The 19,962-nt window shown below is 41.9% G+C and overlaps 1 protein-coding gene across 1 annotated transcript in view; it reads left to right on the forward strand.

The window, feature by feature from the left end:
• Positions 1-12,066: 12,066 nt before the first annotated feature.
• Positions 12,067-19,962, forward strand: part of trim9 (tripartite motif containing 9) — a 33,639-nt gene continuing 25,743 nt past the window's right edge. The window contains exon 1 of the mRNA XM_070842708.1: positions 12,067-12,909. Coding sequence (XP_070698809.1) covers positions 12,067-12,909 — 843 coding nt within the window. The remainder of the gene's footprint in view (positions 12,910-19,962) is intronic.

Raw genomic sequence — 19,962 nt, forward strand, 5'->3', positions numbered from 1 at the left:
CTTTATGTTTTGTCTTTTGAGATGCTCCCTGTGCCAGATTAGATGATCACATGCTCATAAATTCTTGCTGTGACACTATATGTTGAAACCCAACCCGTCTTGTGGCGGTTTTCAAGGCATCAAAGAGAAACTTTACTGTTTTATCTGACAGCCTCCGCGTTTACAGTTGAGGAGCAGTCTGAGCTCCTATTGGTCAGCGTCACAGAGCGCATCATAGAGGCTGTCCGACTGGGAAGAAGGCAGAAAAAGTCTGACATGCTTGTCTTTTTGTCAGGTGTCTTGTCTTCCATTTGACGCACTACACAGCACAAAAACTGTTGTCTCTGCATGGTCTCTGCTTTAAGAAAGTTCTGGAGAGCAGTTTTGGTTTATTGTGGTACTGAAATTCATACGTTCAGATCTCTATGCCCTGCTGCCAGTGTTTGGCAAACACAGTCACAACAACTTATACTGCTGTTCTCCCTGCAGGCCCGTGCTGCCAAAATACCACCGAGCCTGCTCACATTCATCCTGAACAGAAAGGGACTCTTACATAAGGCGGATATCCTTGACTTCTAAGAATGCCCGATGCCCATGTAAGTACAACCATTCATGACTCAGTGACAGATGATGCTCACACAGGCCTCTGCTGGTGTCTGAGAGGGAGGGAGGATTGTTGGAAGCAGTGGGAGGACAGGACAGGCAAGTGTGAGAAAACATCCTGAATAGAAAGCGGTGGGAAGCACACAATGGCAAATCATTCACGGACAGACACCCACACAGACACACACTCATCGAGACCCTTAAAAATATTTTTATGTAACGAGCTTCCTGCCTCGAGCAAAGTACATGACTAAATCCTATTCCTTTACTAAAATAGACATGTCCTTTGAAACAGACATCTTTTTCGGATGTGACGTAAAAGGTTTCTGTCGTCATAACGCACCTCTGAGGATACTGAGCGTTACATCGCTGTCAAGATGCCACATTAAACCGGAGATGCCTCATAAAACTAACAATGATAAACTTAAATGTTGCATTTGGTTTACTTTTCTGCCCAGTACACGTCCACCCACTTTTACAGAGGAAAAATGGAAGAAAATTTGTTGTTTTCCCCCACAGACTTTGAAGGAAATCCCAAAGTAAAGCCTTTAATGCTTCAAAAGGAGCCAAGAGGCTTCCAAATTAATCATGAGCTTGTATCAGAAAAGGTTCAGAAATAATTTATGAAAAACAAAAAAGAGAAGACTGACAGTGCATCTCAATTCCATTCTCTACACTTGGAGCACTGTGCTTATTACGTACAAGAAAGTAAAGTGTTCTGCATTCTGTACCTAATAGATACCAATTAAGGAATTATTTCAAATTTGTTAGGTCTTCTTGCTTTGTTAATGTTGTTGTTTTTTTAGGCACCACAGTTTTTTTTTACTGACTATGTACATGTATGTCATACAGCATTTCCCTTACCTAATTTTCTGAACACAAAATAGTAAATTAATATCATTAATCAACTCAATTCATGTTCTTGGACTGCATACCAATTATTTATGACTTGTGATTAGTAGGAGTTCACAGACGATTGTGGGTAGCACTGCAGCTTTAAACCAACACAGTTTCTCTGTTTTGTAGCCTTAATATTATTCCCACAACACAAGAACACGCACCAGGCTGGTTTAATATTCTAAGACTTCTATTTCTTTATTCATACTGGACACGCAGCTACACTTTGCAATCTATACTTCAGTGCAAAATACTGGGGAAGATCCAGAAAACCTTCTTAGTAGAATAAAACAGCAGCAAATGGTTGAGGCAAAGCTAGCATGAGTTGGCTACAGTGTGACAGAGACACAGTCAACTGTGAATGTTTAAAATATTGCTCAGAGCTATGACGGACTGTCAGGGTAGCTTCTGCTGAATCATTGTGCTTTTTCTTGCACTTGAAAGAAGATTGTGGATTTGCCCCCTTTTAGTCATATTGGACATATTGGACAGAAAAGCTGCCCGAAGAAAAGGACAGATGGCTGAAAAAAATGAAACCCATAATGAAGACGTACAGGTGAGTGCTACATGGGACTTTATGTGCAAAATAAAAAAAACATGTTTGGCATCTATGTGGGAATGTAGAACTGGATGATTACAACAAGCTGATCTTACCAGTTATGTGACAGAGAAGAAGAGCAATTAAAATATGAATAACAAAAAAGAAACTCCCGTAGCCTCAGCCATTACAGGCACATGTGTACTTGCTGGTTTTCCCTGTTGTTCAGTGTCTCCCTGTAGTACAGTGATGTTAGTTCAGGGACACCTACTGTACGATGGCTTTTTAAATCTTTCAGTGATGGTCTGTTGTAGTTTGTAGTGATTTAACAGAGAGGTCTACCAACAAACTCGACTGCCTTTGGCCCATTTAAGCATCTATTTTTGAGCACTTTGCTGCTCAAAACAGCTGGGAATAGCACCTTGTGTTTAGAGGTACACTCTGCCTGTGTAGCTCTGTGTTAAAGGAACATTCCAGTTTTTTCAAACCCTGGTTCATGTTGTATAGTTTAGAATGTATTTTTACGAGCTAAAGCCATTCATGTCAGCTTTTTAGTTGTAATTTCAAGTCAGAAATTATTAGGAATTTCTCTCTTGGCGAAAAGAACTACAGAAATGTGAACAAACCTCTGGCGAAGAGGCTACAAAGCCATCGTCACTGACAATAACATCTAAATAAAATCAAATATTAACACAAACCTATTTGATTCAGCTACATTTAAAGGAACTGATTTTACAATAGTAGTTAATGATAATGAACCGCTGCAGATACACAACACAGCACAGCATAAAATTGTGTGACTGCAAGGCTAGCAGCGCATGTAATCATCTTAGAATAATGCAAGAAGTCTCTTAGTCGGCATGTAGATACAAGTAAATCCCCTTTCAGTTAGCTGCAGTAGCTAATCCAGGGGGGTACTTTGTTTACTTTCAGTTGGACTCAAAGACAAGTGCTCAAAATGATTTCTGTAAAATGAAAGTTTATAAAGCTTAGGAGCCTAACCCAGCCAACAGGATTGTGGGAAAAGAAAGCGCTGCTGTCTTTCCCTACAGACTTCTCAGAGAATCCGAAAATTAAGATTTTAATCTTGTGAAAAGAGCCTATTTGCTTCCAAATAAACCAGTACCTTAACAAACAAACGTCAGTAGCTTAACAAACAGCTAGCTTGGCAAGTTGGCTCAGATATACAGTAGAAGCAGTTAGTTATAGTAAGTCATTTAGGGCGTTATCTTGTGTTATGTTAACTTTTCTATTAAAAAAAATAGCAACTTTATTTGGAAAATCTAGGGAGCCTTGTGCAGCTCGTCCCCCATATAGAGGTTATTTTGCCAGAGACAAGTTTCCCAGATTTCAACAATGAAGGTTGTATGTGCACTTAACACAAATATGACAAGAAGAGCCAAGTTGGAAGAATACCAGAATTTACTGGAATTTCCTTAAAAATGTGATCATCAAGAGCCAAAAATATCCAAGAAACTTGTATTTGCCTGGTGGTGAAATACATACATAAATACAACCATTCGATTGTGACCCTTCGCATTGATTTATCCAACAAAGCCAATGCCAAGACTCGACTGTTGGCTTTGTAACGTCCTTTGCTGTCGGAGCTGGTGTTCACCACCGAGCCTCTCTCTGCTCCCCAGGGGGCTGCTGCTGCTGAGATGGGGGGAGACATCAATGAACAAATCAGTGGATCAATGGTCACCAAGCCAACCTCTCTGTCCTCATCTAGTGCCGGTGGGAGGTCAGACCTCATTGGCAGAAAGGACAGATTTACTAGGAGACCTGAGTGTGGAAAGATGGAAGGAAGATGGGGGAAACAAAGAAACAGGCAAATGCATTAATGTACAGCATTTTAGGGCCTGTAATTATTTTTTGTTTTCACTAAAATTATGACACACTTTTCCTTTTGGGTCTCCAAGGAAGAGAACTGGTAGTTAAAGCCCTCAGATGCTTATTAACGAAAGCTCCCTCTTCAATTTTATCTCACAAGTTTGATGAGCGTAACGATAACATTATCCATAGTCTAAACGGCAACAGCTGTGAAAATATGACCTAAGTTGAAAAATACCAAAGTTTGCCTTTAAAAATGAATTCAAGCAAATTGCAGGAAACACAGACCAAGTTTGGACTTAACATGTGCAATAACTCCTCCTGAACAGTAAAACTGCTTCCTCCATCACTCTGAGATTTGAAATAACATCACTAGCTTTATGAGGTTTAGTCTCTGGGGTTTTACAGTGTGGCGATAGAGGGGAGTCACATTTCACCAACTGCTGCTAATGGCTCTTCATATTTGATAAAGACGTTTAATGGGTTTAAATTTCTCTGCTTCAGGTTATACCAAGAGGGCTGTTCTTCTGTTCTTCATAGCTCCCAATGCACTTCCCATGCTTTATGGCCACTGATGGATATCGCCATCAAAGTTTTATTGGACCAGAATTCATTTTTTTCTCCTTTTCTATCTTTTTTTAAACACAGCCTGTAAAAGCAGGATACAATACCTCCTCTGGTTACCTGGCATGTTTCCCCTTATGAGGAACAAACACTAGAATTGGCTGTAACATCATACAGTTTCTTGTGCGCAATTTTCCCGTACCCGCTCTGTTTCCACTAAATCGGAGGTAAACAAAGGAGTCCTCAGGCCAGTAACAAAGCCTGCAGTAACAAGAGCTGATTCCATTAGTGGGGAGTCCTGGCTGGATGCTGGGTGGGGGTTGGGAGAGGAACTGAATGTATGGATGGAGCCTTGTGAAGCCTTGTGAAGCACATTTGCAACCGTGGTGTAGAAAATGTTGCAGATGCTGGCCAAAGTTACAATCACATAAAGGGAATAGAAGAGAAGTGAAGCAGGAAAACAATACGGCATCCATCTGGGAATCCACTGTGTACCGTGCAACACCATAACTCTTAATTTTCTTGACATTTCTGGTTTAGTCAGAGTGTTATATCAGAGTCAGTTCATGGAGGGAGAAGGGGAAAAGTGGATCTGGTCAATAAAAAGATCCTTACACATTACACAACATATTATTCAAATAAATGATCCCTAAAGACTCATTGATTCCTGCATGACTAAACTAATTTCTAGCTACATGTCACACAATTTGTATGTTTTAGCCCACAGGACCTCAGAAACACCTACATCTGACTGATTGCATGTTTAAACAATCAATATTCTGCATTCAATCCAATTGTCAGGTTTCCTGGGGTTAGGAGAACAAAGTGCAAGCCACCGTGCAACAGCAGAGTTGGGTTTAGTAGCAAATCTCGATCGCACTTAGAATAGAAAATCATTGGGCTGTTAATTGCAGCACAGATTCCCTGCAGAGCCTGGACTGTTTGCATGGGGAGATATGGAAAGTGATGCTGCACGTGGAGGCCTTTTCCTGCTCACATGCCTTCTCATGCCGCCCACACATACAGTACAATGATAATGGTGCTTTCTGTAGTGGTACGCTCCACCTTGGATTGCTTGTTTTGTGGAAATTCACAATAACGCCGACCCTGGCCCCTCTTAACGGAGGGCTGTGCACTACAAGCAGGCAGAGAGAAACAACCTTCCAGCACACAATGAAGCACCTAAATGTATTTCAGATACAATTTCAGCAGCTTTGGCCTTTGTATCTTCACTGGCAACATGGCACTGAGAGGCAAAGAGCGCATCCACATCAGCGGCTAAGAAACACATCATTATGGCATTCCTCATGTGCTGATTCCCTGCACAGAGCTGCAACATTTAAACTCGAACAGACATGAACAGACAGGCAAGTGCCAAGTGCCATTTTTCTTTTGCCCAGTGGTTTCACTGAGTCAATCATTCCCTGATGTCAATAATGCTGCAAGTTTTGAGAATAAGATTTAAAAACTTGTTTTTGCATTCTCCGAAAGAGCAAATAAATGAGAATTTATACTGCAGCGTTTAATCCCAGATTTTCTTTTTATTTAATTTGCGTTTGAGCAGTGAAGGGATCAAAAGGTGTCCTGCCCATAGACTTAAAGAAAAATCTGAATAATCTTATCTACAAATTTAAATTGTCACCTCCCTGTTTAAGGGTCAGACCAGTGGCTTAATTCAAAACATCCTTGTGTAATTTAGCGTTTCTCCTGGAGGCCATGGCTGTAAAACCTCTGTTTTATATTCTCTCTCCTTCCCACTTCCACTTCAGGATATTTGTCAATCCTGAGACCAAAATTACACTTTAATAACCACGGAAAAAAACACCTCCGATTTGTGTTTACTGTCATTAATTCTGGAGCATATTGAGTTTAGAAAATAATAATCATAAATATGAGGCATCGTTCCCAGTTTCTCCCTGAAGGCCTAATTTGCAAATAATGCATCAGGAAAATGCATTTTTCAGGTCACTATGAAGGGCACAGATGGTGCTGAATCCATAAATATGAGTTCATTTGAGTATGAAGATGCTGCATTGCACTGAGATGTCAAAAGTCAGCAGAGTGACTTTGGGCTTTTGTCATCAAAGGTGCTCGTTCTGCTACAGAGAGCCACATTAGCAGATGGTGATGATATGAGAACTGTTGCATAAGGAAAGGTTACTGGGGGTCAATGTGCAACTTATCTTCAGGCAGTGCCTTAATAAGTTTGATTCAGTAGTTTCTGAAGGTCAGATAAAGCTCTGAACTTTGTCAACTGCAAATGCACCTTAAAAATAGCCCTGGGGAGTTTGTCCATTTTGGACGATTCCACATATCATGATTTACATCCACTGCCAAGGCTTCATGCCAATATAGGAAGTAGTGTTCCCTGTTTGTAGCAAGGCAAAGAGTAAAGGTGTGTGGGTCTGGTGGTCTAGCATGCAGGAGACAGCTTACATCCAGCCGTAAAACTTTTTTTGTCTTTATTAACGGTAATAATGATCTTTCCCAAATCTTTACCAAGTGTGCCTACACCTAACCAAACCTTATGCCAGGTTCACATGATATTTTTCTCTGTTATGATGGCCACTGCAGAAGATTAGACGATTAGAGTCATAAAAAAAGTGACTGTTGCTGTTTCACAGTTCTACTTAGAAGAACCAGCTACATCATTCTTCTTTCGCTCGCCAATCTTGCAGCTGTGTGGAATTTGTCACACTAGGTGAGAGAAAGCAAAAAAACATTCAGACTCTTTTTGCAGAGATGTCTCAGGTACGGTGTGGGTTTTTCCTAAAACGATAACTTGTTGCGCCTGATAACCATTTTGACTCCTGGCACCCTACGTCTGTCGGGTCAGCCTATAATTGGGCTCACATTGTGTAGTAGCATTGGTCAAAACGTTGTCACATTATAAATTAGATGTATTTTTCATCATTGATTTTGAACGTTATTGGAGGGCTCTTCAGATCAGATCAGCTTGGTGTATCTTTGTAGAGAACAGACAACATCATTTCTTGTTTTATTTGGAGAACTTGTTCATTAGCCACGATGAGAATGTTTCCCCATACTGTAGTTGCCATGCACAAATATTGCAGAAAGTGAGAATAACATTGGACATAAAAATCTTTTCTTTCACATCCACTCTTACAAGGATGCTGCTTACAGTCTCTATTTGCAATAAAGCCATTTCAGTTCTACTTCTTTATCTTAAACTCTAAACAAAATAAACTTCAAAACTTGTTCAGTCAGTTTGCTTAACTGTGTAATTTTGTACCCAGTGTAACCATCCACTCTCCAAAATTACAGCAACTTCATCTTTTAAAGAGTTAAAACACCACACTTTTCTTAAGCCAGAGCTCAGTAACAAAAACACGAGCCTCTTCTATTCATTACTTGACAATATCACCACGAACGTCCCACAGAGATTCCTATCTAGCCCGAGCTGTGTACCGTAAAGCTCCTGCAGTCTGTGTACTTCTTTACACAGACGGCTTAGTGCCTCTGAGGCTGCAGAGGGAGTCTGTGGCGAGAAGAGTTAATAGACTCAGCGCAACCCACAAAGGAGACTTATCCCTTATCGATGGAGGGGCAGACCCCAATAAAGTACGTGAGCTTCGAGCGGGACAATTGAACTGTGGGCTGAACGCTGCTTTAACTAACAATGAGGCTCTCTTCTCTGGTGAGCAAGAGCTCCGGGTATGGAAGATACTGTGATGAACTACTGCATATTCAAGTTTAAAGTTAGACTTTCTGTGCAGTTTGATCTTATAGGGAGACAAAACCGTTTGGAGAGTCAGTTTTACTAATATTTTAAGGTCAGGATAGGTTTGTTTGGTAGTACATAGTACTACTAAATAAATAACCGTTCCTCAAACAATGGTTGTCCAACCGTATAATAGCTTAGCAACCATAACTAGAGGTCACTCAACTTTGGATCTCTCCATTCTCTCTCCTCTCTATATTCAATGTGTGCATGAGTCTGCAGTGAATCCAATATCCAGTTTTTAAAAAGTTCAATGAGAATCTTAATCTTATTTGTAAAACAAAAAAACACAAGAGTAGAAGTGTAAGGAATCGATTAAACAGTGTGATTGTGCTAATTAGCTTGCTATCTAATGTAGTAACCAAGCGTTACTTCTAACGTCAAGCATCTTTAACTACATTATTTTCTTGGGTTAGTTTACATGTAAATAAATGTGCGTTGGATGAATCTGTAGCACCATACAGTACATCAGAGTGCAGGTATAACAGTAGTCGCTCTGTTCTGCTCTTAATCGAATTTGAGGAAGTTTACACACCAGCAACCCCAGCCGACATTACCCAAACACACGAGTCAGTCCACATCATAAAGGCCTTTTCTCATAGTGTTTGAAAATACAAACAATATGTTAGAATCATGTAACAGTCTGACCTGACTTTTTTTCTCATAGGACTAACTAGCTTTACACCACAATTCATAAACAAAGCTGTTTGTTTGTCTTTAGATCAATGTATTCTACATGGACTATCACCTGCTGAGGATACTAATGTTTTGCCTCGGACCTGTTAGCTTTAGCCTCTATGTCTTTTAGCATAGTATGTATGTACCCATCAAGCTCCTATTGAAGACAGGTGCCATTTCAGCCAATAAAATCATTGTTCGCTGGCTAGAAATGACAAAGTGTGCTTTTGTCTACCTCTGTCTGAAATCAAGAACTCATTGTTTGAAAAATTATTAAGAATTTGGAGTAGTGTAGTAGTGTGACAGGCTCTTTTGTAAATATAACACTCAATCAAAGTCAGATAAGTTAGCAAAGTGCCACCTTTCCTGTATTTTGGCTTTGTGTCCGGCACCAGCCAATCAGCAGCTATTTAGAATTGTCCTCATGATGCTTCCGTTATGTTACAGCACATGAGGTCACAAAAAAGCGGAGACTTAATCACAGACTTAGGAGCACTCTGGGATGAGATCACAGAAAAGTAAAAAGAAATCTGTGAAGATTTTCTCTCAGAGCCGCCTGGTGTGTCGGTCCTGGCAGCAGGAAGGAGCTTTGGCACTGACACAAAAAGAAGAGAAAAAAAAAGATGAAATAGAGATTTTGAAGGATTGGCCACTTCTCCGCTCAGAGGCAGCAAACAGGAAGATGCAGTGTGGCCCCAAAGTGGGGAGATTACACAGAGAATAATGTCATCAAGCTGGAGGCGTGAGCAAGCACGCATCCAAAAATAGCTGATAGACTTCTTGCAAACATTTGGCTTGAATAAACACTTTATTTGGTTAAATCCAGGGAAATATTTACATGGATAATTTTACCATTTGTTGTATATTTTCACAAATCTTAAAGAATTATGAGCAGAAATATTATCAGTACCACAAGCTAATAACTGATAGTGTTACAGAAGTGAGTTGTTAGATGATTAGTATATCTAATGACAGCGGAAATATAAATGAACAGAAATGTGTTATAAATAAATAGAAGTGTGTGTATGTCTATAAATCCATGTTTTCTTTTAGTTTCCTTAAGTACGGTTGCTTTGAATCAACATTATTACTGATCTCAATGAGATTAATCACATTTACCCTTTGATTTGTTTGTCAATCCGCCTCCGTTCTGATGCACTGGGCACATTACTAAATGCTAGACTGACAAAGACGTCCATAATAACCGTCTTCCCATTTTAAAACTGCTTTACAAATGATGCAAATGTAATCAACACCGAGTGGCCTCACGTTGCTCTCTGTGGGTCTGGGAAACAAGTATTCCGTAAAATGGGATTATTGCGTCTAATTTCCCCCATCAACGGCCTCACTGAGGACTAAAAATGGGAGCTTGCGTTGCCATGGATGTCTCAGAGATGACTAAGGTATTTGGCCAAAGAAATGAAGAGGCTCTGGATACTGAAGAAAAAAGTGTCCTGAGTGCAGTGGAGAGCTGCTGCTTTATCTTATCTGACAAGGTGTCAGTTTCCATGTTTTCAGTCTCCTCCAGTAGTGATCTTTGCTCCTTCTGCAGCCGAGAAGAGAAGCTTCTCAACAAATAAACAACCCAAATCCTGCAAGTTTACACTCTGCAGCAGCTATGCAAGGCTTCGTGGGGTGTTTATATGCAGATCTCTGTTTAAGCAATCTTAAAACAGTCTGTCGGTCTGTCTGTTGCTGTCAGTCAAATATAATGTAGAAAGTAACCGTAGTTTTCAGTATTGGTACCACAATTCAGAGGCAACTTTATTTATTGGCAGATGCTATTGCACCCAGTGCAGTCTGTCTATTTGTATGTTAAGATATTCTGTGTTTAATGGGCACTGCCTTTTATATTTGTATTTGACTTATTATTTTAACCCAAAACATGACCTTTTTTCTACCCCTAATCAAGTAGTTTTGGTGCCTAAACCTAACCAAACTGTGACTGAAAACTTCAGTCACTTACTGTTGGTTCCACACAGGATTTAACCACTATTCTCCTGGGTGAAAGTCATGTAACTAAACTGTTCAGCTACCACACCCACATCAACCTGGGATTGGAATATATCGTTCTTTATACCGCATGACTGGACTGGGGGTGAATAGCCAAGAGCGGCCGTCTGAAGTAAACACACTTCTTTATTTGACAGCTGTATAATGGTGCTGTGGATAGTCAATTGATCAATTAGATAGACACATTAGTCCATATCAGTATAAAAAGATTTATATTATTTTGAGGTTTTGGATCATTGTTTGGATAAAACAAGCAATTTAGAAATATTAGCCGTGGGCTTGGAGAAGTTGTGATAGGTATTTCCTTCTTCTTTGATGGCATATTATAGAAAAATGAATACAGTAAAAATATGAATAAGAAATCATCATTAGTTGCTGCCCTACAGTACAAGTTACTTTGCTAATGAAGATTTTGCATAAAGAATATGTAATGTCCATATATAATTTATCTTATATCTAGAAATTACACCACCCAGTAATATACTTGAAAACATTAAAATGCTGCCTGCACACGAATGCATCAGTAGTAGTAATATAATACTGTGATATATGATAGAATATGATAGAATATACAATACCACCCTCAAATCAATTTAATAATAATAATTTTACTTTTGATACTTGAATACATTTTGCTGATAATGCAGGACTTGTGTAAGTAAATGTTCTGTATGCGTCACTTGACTAATTTAGTAAAACAATACTCACTATTTTCTTTGGGTTCTTAGTCTGAACCATATAACGGAGAATCTGTCTGCATAATTATGATGTTAATTGATATTAATTTATGCGGCGTAGCCTCGCATTGTTTCCCTCTTAATCCCCTTAACAATTAGGTTTGTATTACATGTTCAGTGATGTCTACAAACACCAGTATCTGTTGTTGTATCTGGCTGTAACGCTCATTAACCAGCCCTCTCCTCACTGACAGCTGAGTTATCCAATAATTTGGTGGAATCCACCGGTTGTCCAATGATAACCCGGTCTGAGCGGATGCTCTCTGCTTATTGGTGAAGACTGTGTCGTCTCCGTTAGTCTGCCTCCCCGGCGCTGATTCCTCTCCTCTGGTCAAGGTTGCACTTGCAGAAGTCGCAGTAGCGCGCGGCTGGAGCTCCCTTTACGCACGAACAGAGCAGCAGGCTGATCAGCCGAGACTCCGCTTTAACTTCTGTTTGTTTTTGCGCGCCTCAGAGGAATCTCTTACCTCACAGTAGCGGTCATGGACGAAATGGAGGAAGAGTTGAAATGCCCTGTTTGCGGCTCTTTTTACCGGGAGCCCATCATACTGCCCTGCTCCCACAACATTTGTCAGGCTTGTGCCCGGAATATCCTTGTGCAGACCCCCGACGCCGAGTCTCCACAGAGCAGCCGAGCCTCCGGATCCGGCGTCTCCGACTATGATTATCTGGATTTGGATAAAATGAGTTTGTACAGCGAGGCGGACAGTGGGTACGGGTCTTATGGGGGCTTCGTCAGCGCTCCGACCACCCCTTGCCAAAAATCACCAAACGGGGTGCGGGTTTTCCCCCCTAGTGTCCCCCAGCCTCCTCCGCAACAGCAACACCACCTGCTACCGCATCCCGGCTCTTTACCGCCGATCCCCCGCAACTCCTGCATCACCTGCCCGCAGTGTCACCGCAGCCTCATCCTGGATGACCGGGGGCTGCGCGGATTCCCCAAGAACCGGGTGCTGGAGGGGGTTGTGGACAGGTATCAGCAGAGCAAAGCGGCCGCTCTCAAGTGCCAGCTCTGCGAGAAGAGCCCGAAGGAGGCCACCGTGATGTGCGAGCAATGCGACGTCTTCTACTGCGACCCGTGCCGCCTCCGGTGCCATCCTCCCCGCGGTCCCCTCGCCAAGCATCGCCTGGTGCCGCCAGCGCAGGGGCGGATAAGCCGCCGAGCGAGTCCCCGCAAAATCTCCACTTGCACAGAGCACGAACTGGAGAATCTAAGCATGTACTGTGTGCAGTGTAAGATGCCTGTGTGCTATCAGTGTCTGGAAGAAGGCAAACACGGCACACACGAAGTCAAAGCTTTGGGCGCAATGTGGAAACTGCACAAGGTACGTGCGTATAGAATTATCAAGCTGCTAAATCTCTCTTTGCTGTTTAAAATCCGTCTTTTCTCTGCTTGTATGTGTGTGTGTGTGTGTGTGTGTGTGTGTGTGTGTGTGTGTGTGTGTGTGTGTGTGTGTGTGTGTGTGTGTGTGTGTGTGTGTGTGTGTGTAGCCTCCATTCACTACGACTCATCGCTGAGCAACAAGTTTGCCTTGAGAATAATTTGCGCTATCTTGTCAGCTCTGCTCAGCATCCACCACCCAAACAGAGCTGTGGGAATGCTCATTCTGTCACAATGGATTCAAATGAGTGCTTTGCAGCGCACAATAATAGTAAGTGGGTGAATTTTGCTCCGTGACACACCTCCAGCTCACATTTCTGCCAGCTTCGTTTGCCCAAAGAGGAGAAATGCGCACGTCTCCTCACTGGGAACTTGGGCTGTCTGTTGGTGTGCAAAGCTGTCAGGACGCAGCTCTGTTTGAAATTCTGTTCATGAGTGGACAACCAGGAGCAGGCCTCTTTTATCAACAGGAAACTGCCTCTGTCACATCTGTGCTTCTCTATAAAATGACGAACCCATGTTGCACAGTGATTCTGGCATGATTTCAGCCCTTGACCATCTGCCCCCTGAGCTTCCATACTGCAGATTCCTTCACCCAATACATGTCCCACTCCCTGTTGTGCCGTGACAGCTCACAGGAGCCCTGGAGATCATTAGGCACGGCTAATATTGGAGCTATGCTTTTAGTAAGGGCCTCTTGTGAAGCACAGATGCAGGCCCTTTAGTGTGGGCTGAGAGGCTATTTTGAAAGCTGAGTTGTTGTGGGCAGGGAGGGCTGCAGTGCTGAGTTTATCTACGCCTCTGCAGGAGGAACCCTCACCTCCACACTCTCAGCTTCCAGTGGCGAGGGAGGATGTAGAGTTAGATATAGACGCTCTTCAATACTCACCCACACAGATACACACAGGAAGAAGGATGTGTAGTCAGGGTGTCTCCTGGTTTCCATGAGAAAATATGGTGAATACATTTAGTTTTTTGTGCACAAGAAACTCACTCTCTAACACACACACACACACACACACACACACACACACAAACACATGCCATTTCCTTCCCTACAGGTGTAGATAAGGTGTTCTTGCCATTTAGAGTCAGAATTGGTCTTGTATGTCTCCAAAACAGCCATTTAACAGAGCTCCAGTCCAATCATCTCTTCTAGATGGTGGCGAGATAGTGTGTCACCTCAGATGTATGAGGCAATTGTAAAATTGATGGAAAAATCAGAGTGGGGTTGATCATTTCACTCACATCAAATTGCCATCACTTGAGAAGTTGTCAACCTTTTCTGCTTCAGCTCTCTTGGATCCAAAATTGGAAAAAAAAAAAGAGAATTTTTAGAAACCAGTCGATGGTAGCTGGGGTGTTGGTGCCAAGGTGCAGCTTGACGCCCTGTTTTTGGCTTCTATCAAGGCACCTGCTCATTTCTGACCTGTTATCTGAAGCTTCAGCCTTCAGAACAGTAACAGATGGCTGAGAGCACCGAGCTGGCAGCGCTCAGGATGGGCATCTTTTAGAGCTTCAGGGTGTTCCTCATAGGGAAAAAAATGAAATTGTATTCCATAGCCTGCAGATATACTGTAGATTATCATGCGTCACTTGTACTTATGCATAATGCACACAGTGTAATGTAGCAACACGCGGATAAAGGTTAGAATAAAGACTTCACAGAATAATATGGACATTTTCAAACGTATTGGCCAAATTAAGTCAAGACTAAGTATATTGCATTTTATTTTGTTCTTTTCTGCATTCTGCATTCAGCATTGTTCACGGATACACTTAGATACAGACACTCAGATACAGTTAAACGGGTATGTCACAGGCTTTATTATGTTCACCAGCTAATTGCTAACTTTGTCTGTTTGTTGTTTGGTGCTGGGCAGGAAGTGTACACTGTGTTTTAGGAGCTTTTTTGTTAAAAACCATTGCCTGCTGCTGCTGGAGAGTTGATGAGAGCGGTCAGAGTGAACCAACACAGTAAAGTTGAGGGCTGTCAAACTGAAACAATGAGCTGAAAGACACTAAAATGCACTGAAGGGTGGAGGGGAACTGCAGAGCTTCATCTCTCACTGGGTGTGTCACTACGAGCAACTCCCTTCATTAAACATAGTCATTTTATCCATTGTATTTATACAAATATAAGCTAGTGCAGCTTTGAGGTTTGGCTCTGTCCTCATGCGAAACCCTCCAGTATTCAAATACATATTGCATTTATGCTGCCAGTCATACAACCACAAGAAAATGCACAAATGTACACAAACACACACAAAAAAAAATCTTGCTTTTCCCTTTCTACTCAAAGTGATCCAAGCTGTTGGTTGTTTGATCTGTGTGCTTTTGTGACTGGGCTGCTGCATTTTTCAGCATCACTGTCTAACGCTGATGTGGGAAGTTCAACACTAAGAAACTTGAACCTTGTTTCTTAGCGACAAATCATGAATCCACACCTGCAGCATTTATATTTCAGGAATGAAAATGCATCTGCTTATATCATTTAATAAGATCTCTTCTGCTATCCAACTGGGAGTTTCTTCAAGGTTTATAATCTGCACCATCATCGTTGTCATCGTCTTGGTACATTGGGACAAACTATGCTTTCTCTATCTCTATATTTCTCTCTTTATGGAGTTGAACCACCTGCCGCCATGGCAACCAAATCCCTCTTGATGTTGTGCAGAGCAGTAGAGGTGTCTAAGATACTGGACCCCACGAGGAATCCATCCCAGATGCTTCACAGCCTTTCCCCTCCTCCTTGTACAGTACATGTGTGTTTGTGCGTGTGTGTAAGAAAATTAATGTTGCTACAGATCATTTTTCCTGATTTTCCTGCCTCTTCTCAACTTCTCTGCTGGTCTCGCAGGCAATAAAAAAAAAAACACCATGTTTTATCTTTGAACCCTTCTTCTGAACTGCGTGACCGTGTCCAAACCACGACGGTAATCAATTTCATGTTTCCAAAGTCAATTTCAGTCACAGAAGACGAGTAGAAGTCTATGCGCAGCATAGTGTGACTCGTCCAGCTCTTATCTGTCTCTACAGATTTGTGTCAGAAGGTTTTATGTGGTGACAAGATGTCTGTGTTAATCTCTGCAAATCACATTAAAAGGAGTAAAGGGGCAGCGTCAGAGTGTTAAATCTCTACATAGTGAGTGGTCTTCTGCACTTCACGGATGTCATAAGAGGTCGCTCAAGACCACGGAGCGATCTGGGTCAAGCTCTGTCGCCTCAGTGTGTTTAGTGGCAATTAAAGGTGATTAATCACATGGAAGCTTAAGTACAAGAAGATGCGTGGGTGCGTGGAAAATAAGTAGCAGATTGTAGCAGAAAATTAGTAATTTGCCCTCTTGCCACAGGAGGAGAGATAAATCAGAGAGAAGACGAGATTTTAACCCACACAACCCTGAAGATTTCCCTTTGAGCTCTGCACACAAGCAGGAAAATGGTAGAAGTGAATCATTTGAAGAATTCGCAAGTGATTTAAGGAATTTTTCACATCAAGTGTGCACATGTGCTACCCTTAAACGTCACCAGGTGTTTGATCCTAAGCCTCCTGACATAAACAGACGGCCTTGCACACCCCGACACGAACTCAATGCAGACGGATGCTCTGCAAGCTCTCACCAAGATGCCCCAAAAAGCAGACTAATGAGGACAGACAGAGCAAGTACTGGGATGAATATTCAAAGTCTTGTGTCAATAGTGAGGCCGATGTTGTCAGCAGCAGTTGATTTGTTTCTGGATGAGCTACCAGCAGCTCTGTCTGAACTCAGCGGGTGCAAAGGAAAAGCCTTGAAAAGTCAGACACAGGTGGCAGGATCCCCGTCCGTCTCCCCTTTCTTTTTATCCTGCCTGCTAATAGTAATGAGACTGACTGTCAGTCTGGATCCATTGTATCCACAGTGTGTCCTGCTATGTGGCTGCTTGACACTCAGGACATCCAGACAAAGACGAGCGTGAACCTGTCCAATACAGATAGATAACTGCATGGTGACTGTAAGTGTATTCAGCTATTCTTTCTTACAGATATCGGAAAGAATTGGTAGTAATTATTATTAACACAAATACAGCTGGCAATTTAACCAAACATTTGCAATTACTGATAAGAAATCCCTAACCAAAGTAATTCTGCTCATGTCAGTATGTTTGCAAAAAGCTCCCAATTGCCAATTTGCAGAGGGTGAAAGGGGTTACCGACCCCCTTGTTAGCAAAAGGACCAAAATGCGTCATATTTGTTTAGATGTTGCATGTTTTGCATCATTATTTTCAATGGAGACAAAACCAAAAGTGACAGCAACACAGTGGCTATTAGTCATCATCCAGTCTGTTATGTCCCACCATTGGTCGGCACTGTGGGGAGAATAATACTCCACCATTGACCCATAGTTTCACTTAAACACCACCTTTTAATAAGGCCTAAGCCATAGGATTTGTTAACTAACAGGAAACAACTAGAACATTCAAATCAACTATAAAACAGTCAAAAGACAAACTCACTAAATAAAATTCTGAGACAGTCCAGAGTATCCTCCCCCGCCCCCCCCTCAGAGTCCTACATTGTTTAAGACGAGTCAATAGCGGCCTGCGGCGATAACGTGGTCTAAATCTTTAAGTATGTCGTCTTTGCTGTAAGAGATTCTGTGCAGATAAAAGACACGGGTGCTCGATTGTTCATGATAGCAGACTGTGATTCACTGATATGGGGATGAAATGGGGGGACAAAGGCGGGACTGAGGTCTATAGAGAATGACATCTCACAGTGGGGTGGCTCTGATGTCTCAAAGCCGTTTAGTTTGATGCTGCTCCATTACAGGCGGTGATATTTACCCCTCGAGCTGCCATGTAAAGAGATTAGCCATGTAAATGTTAATGAAAGAGGGAGATAAAGTACAGGAAAATGAGAGCGACAGAATGACCCAGAATGCCTGAAGAGAGGAAGTGAAAGGGAGACCGAGCAGGAAAGAGAGACGGAGCGACGCTGAATGTCGCATCTCTGGGATAAATGAGCCAAGTTTGACGAGATGTTTAACAGTGAATTTCACATTCTGTCTGCAACTTGGCTGCAAACAGAAAACATTGGCTTATGCACTGAAGGTATTCTTTTTTTGTTTTGACATATTTTTACATAACTTTTCTGGGTGGGAGCACAGACCAGCTGAATATTTCAACTTGCTCCAGGCGTGGAGAGAGATAAATTCCTCAAAACTCCACTGTGCCAATTTTCCTTTGTGTCCCAACTGGGAAAGAAAGAAAAGGGCTATTTTCCTTTTTTTTTGTACATAAATGAGTCCAAACTAAAAGAAGATGTCACATTTTGTAGCTTTGCAAAGTTTTAAAACAGAATATTTTATTATGCTCAGTTACATCTGACTCTTCCAAACGCAGTCAGCCCACATTAAATGAGGACACCAGTTGCATGGGAAAGTGAGCTCAACCTGAAATTTGTGCAGCAGATAATCAGGACAGGTTAAAGCCTGCAGTGACCCTGTTTTCATCATCGTCATCGCCATAATTATCATCAGCATAGTCATCATCAGCGGCAGACTTTTAAGAGGAACTGACAGGAACCCGCAGTCTGTCATCAGTGTCGCTGCCTTAAAGACAACCAAGACCTTGCAGAGCAGAGATCAGACTGGAGCTCATTTAAACAGCAGAACCAACCAATCTCATTGGCTGAGTTAAATGTTAGTGGGTGGGGTCAAAATTGAGGTTATCACAAAGCAAATCATCTCTTTTTTTTTGGTATTTATTCATATCCATGAAATCCCTGATGAAAAATGTAGCCAGGTCCACCATGGCAACAGAAATCTCCTGTTTCTGATTGGTTGACGGGTGTCTGTGGAAAAAGTGGAACACCTCAAACATTGTTTCAGCTCTCCATGTATTACACTATTGTCTATTGACTGTGATGTAAGCATAAAAATGGACTCAGAAAATAATGATCCAAAAAGGAATCTACCGTGGTCATTCACTTCTTAAACTGAGAGCTCATAAAAGTACGCTATTCCTCACGTTCACTTACATTCCTCTGTGAGTCAACATGGTGGCCCCTGGATAAGTGAGGAATTACAGGCTACCTGACATAAGCAGCACACTTTACTTCTATGACTATTAATATCCATGTTAATTTAATCCATGGCTGGAACTGCTTAACGCCTCGTTTATTTAAAATTGGTTCAGCCTCAGGCCTTCAAAGCCCCAACACGCCGCCTACAGTCCTTCCACACAGGTATTTTCAGTTACGTCGCCTGATTAAACCTCTCCTCCTTCACCTTATTGACGGCTCTCCTGTCCCGGTTACGTCTGTTGCACCTGCTCTCTTCCTTCTTTTGGTTTTGTTTGATTTTTTTTTTGTGCGCTTTTTTGAACAGCTTCCACCCAACTAGAGGTCTAATCAACCATGGCAACACTTTTAAGTATCTCACTCACTTTACAACTACTCTACACACAGCTGGCCTGGAGTCTGGCCCAGGGGGCTTATGGGTAACGGTGCTAGCATTGCCACAGAGTATTTCAGAATCTCTTGAGGAGGACAATCAATAAATTGCCTTTGCTTATAACAGAGATGAAAAGCAGAGGAAGACGAGGTTTGTAGGAAGCTAAAATTTATAAATCTTAAATGTTAAATCCAAAAAGCAGCAGAACCATCCTTTCTATATATTTTTGGTGATTTTTTGCCTTTATGAAATGCTACGGTTCCCCTGGCCTCCTACTCAACAGACGCTGCTTAATCACCACCATGTGCTCTAGTGAAAGACGGGAGGTGTATTTGACACCTGACTGAACGACACACCTCGCTCCTCCTCTTACACAGTATCAACACTCCTCATGTCACTCTTTCTCTGGACTTGATGGGTTGTTTTTGACCAGGTGTCTATTTAGCACATTCAAACTAGATCAGCAGATAGACGACTTGATCATCAGCCCTCTCCAGATAAATCAAGCGCTGACAAGAATAGATCACTCCTGCCCCATTTCCTGCTGTCCTGTCCCAGGTGT

Source organism: Pempheris klunzingeri, chromosome 13 (assembly GCF_042242105.1).
Source record: "Pempheris klunzingeri isolate RE-2024b chromosome 13, fPemKlu1.hap1, whole genome shotgun sequence".
Taxonomy (NCBI): Eukaryota; Metazoa; Chordata; class Actinopteri; order Acropomatiformes; family Pempheridae; genus Pempheris; species Pempheris klunzingeri.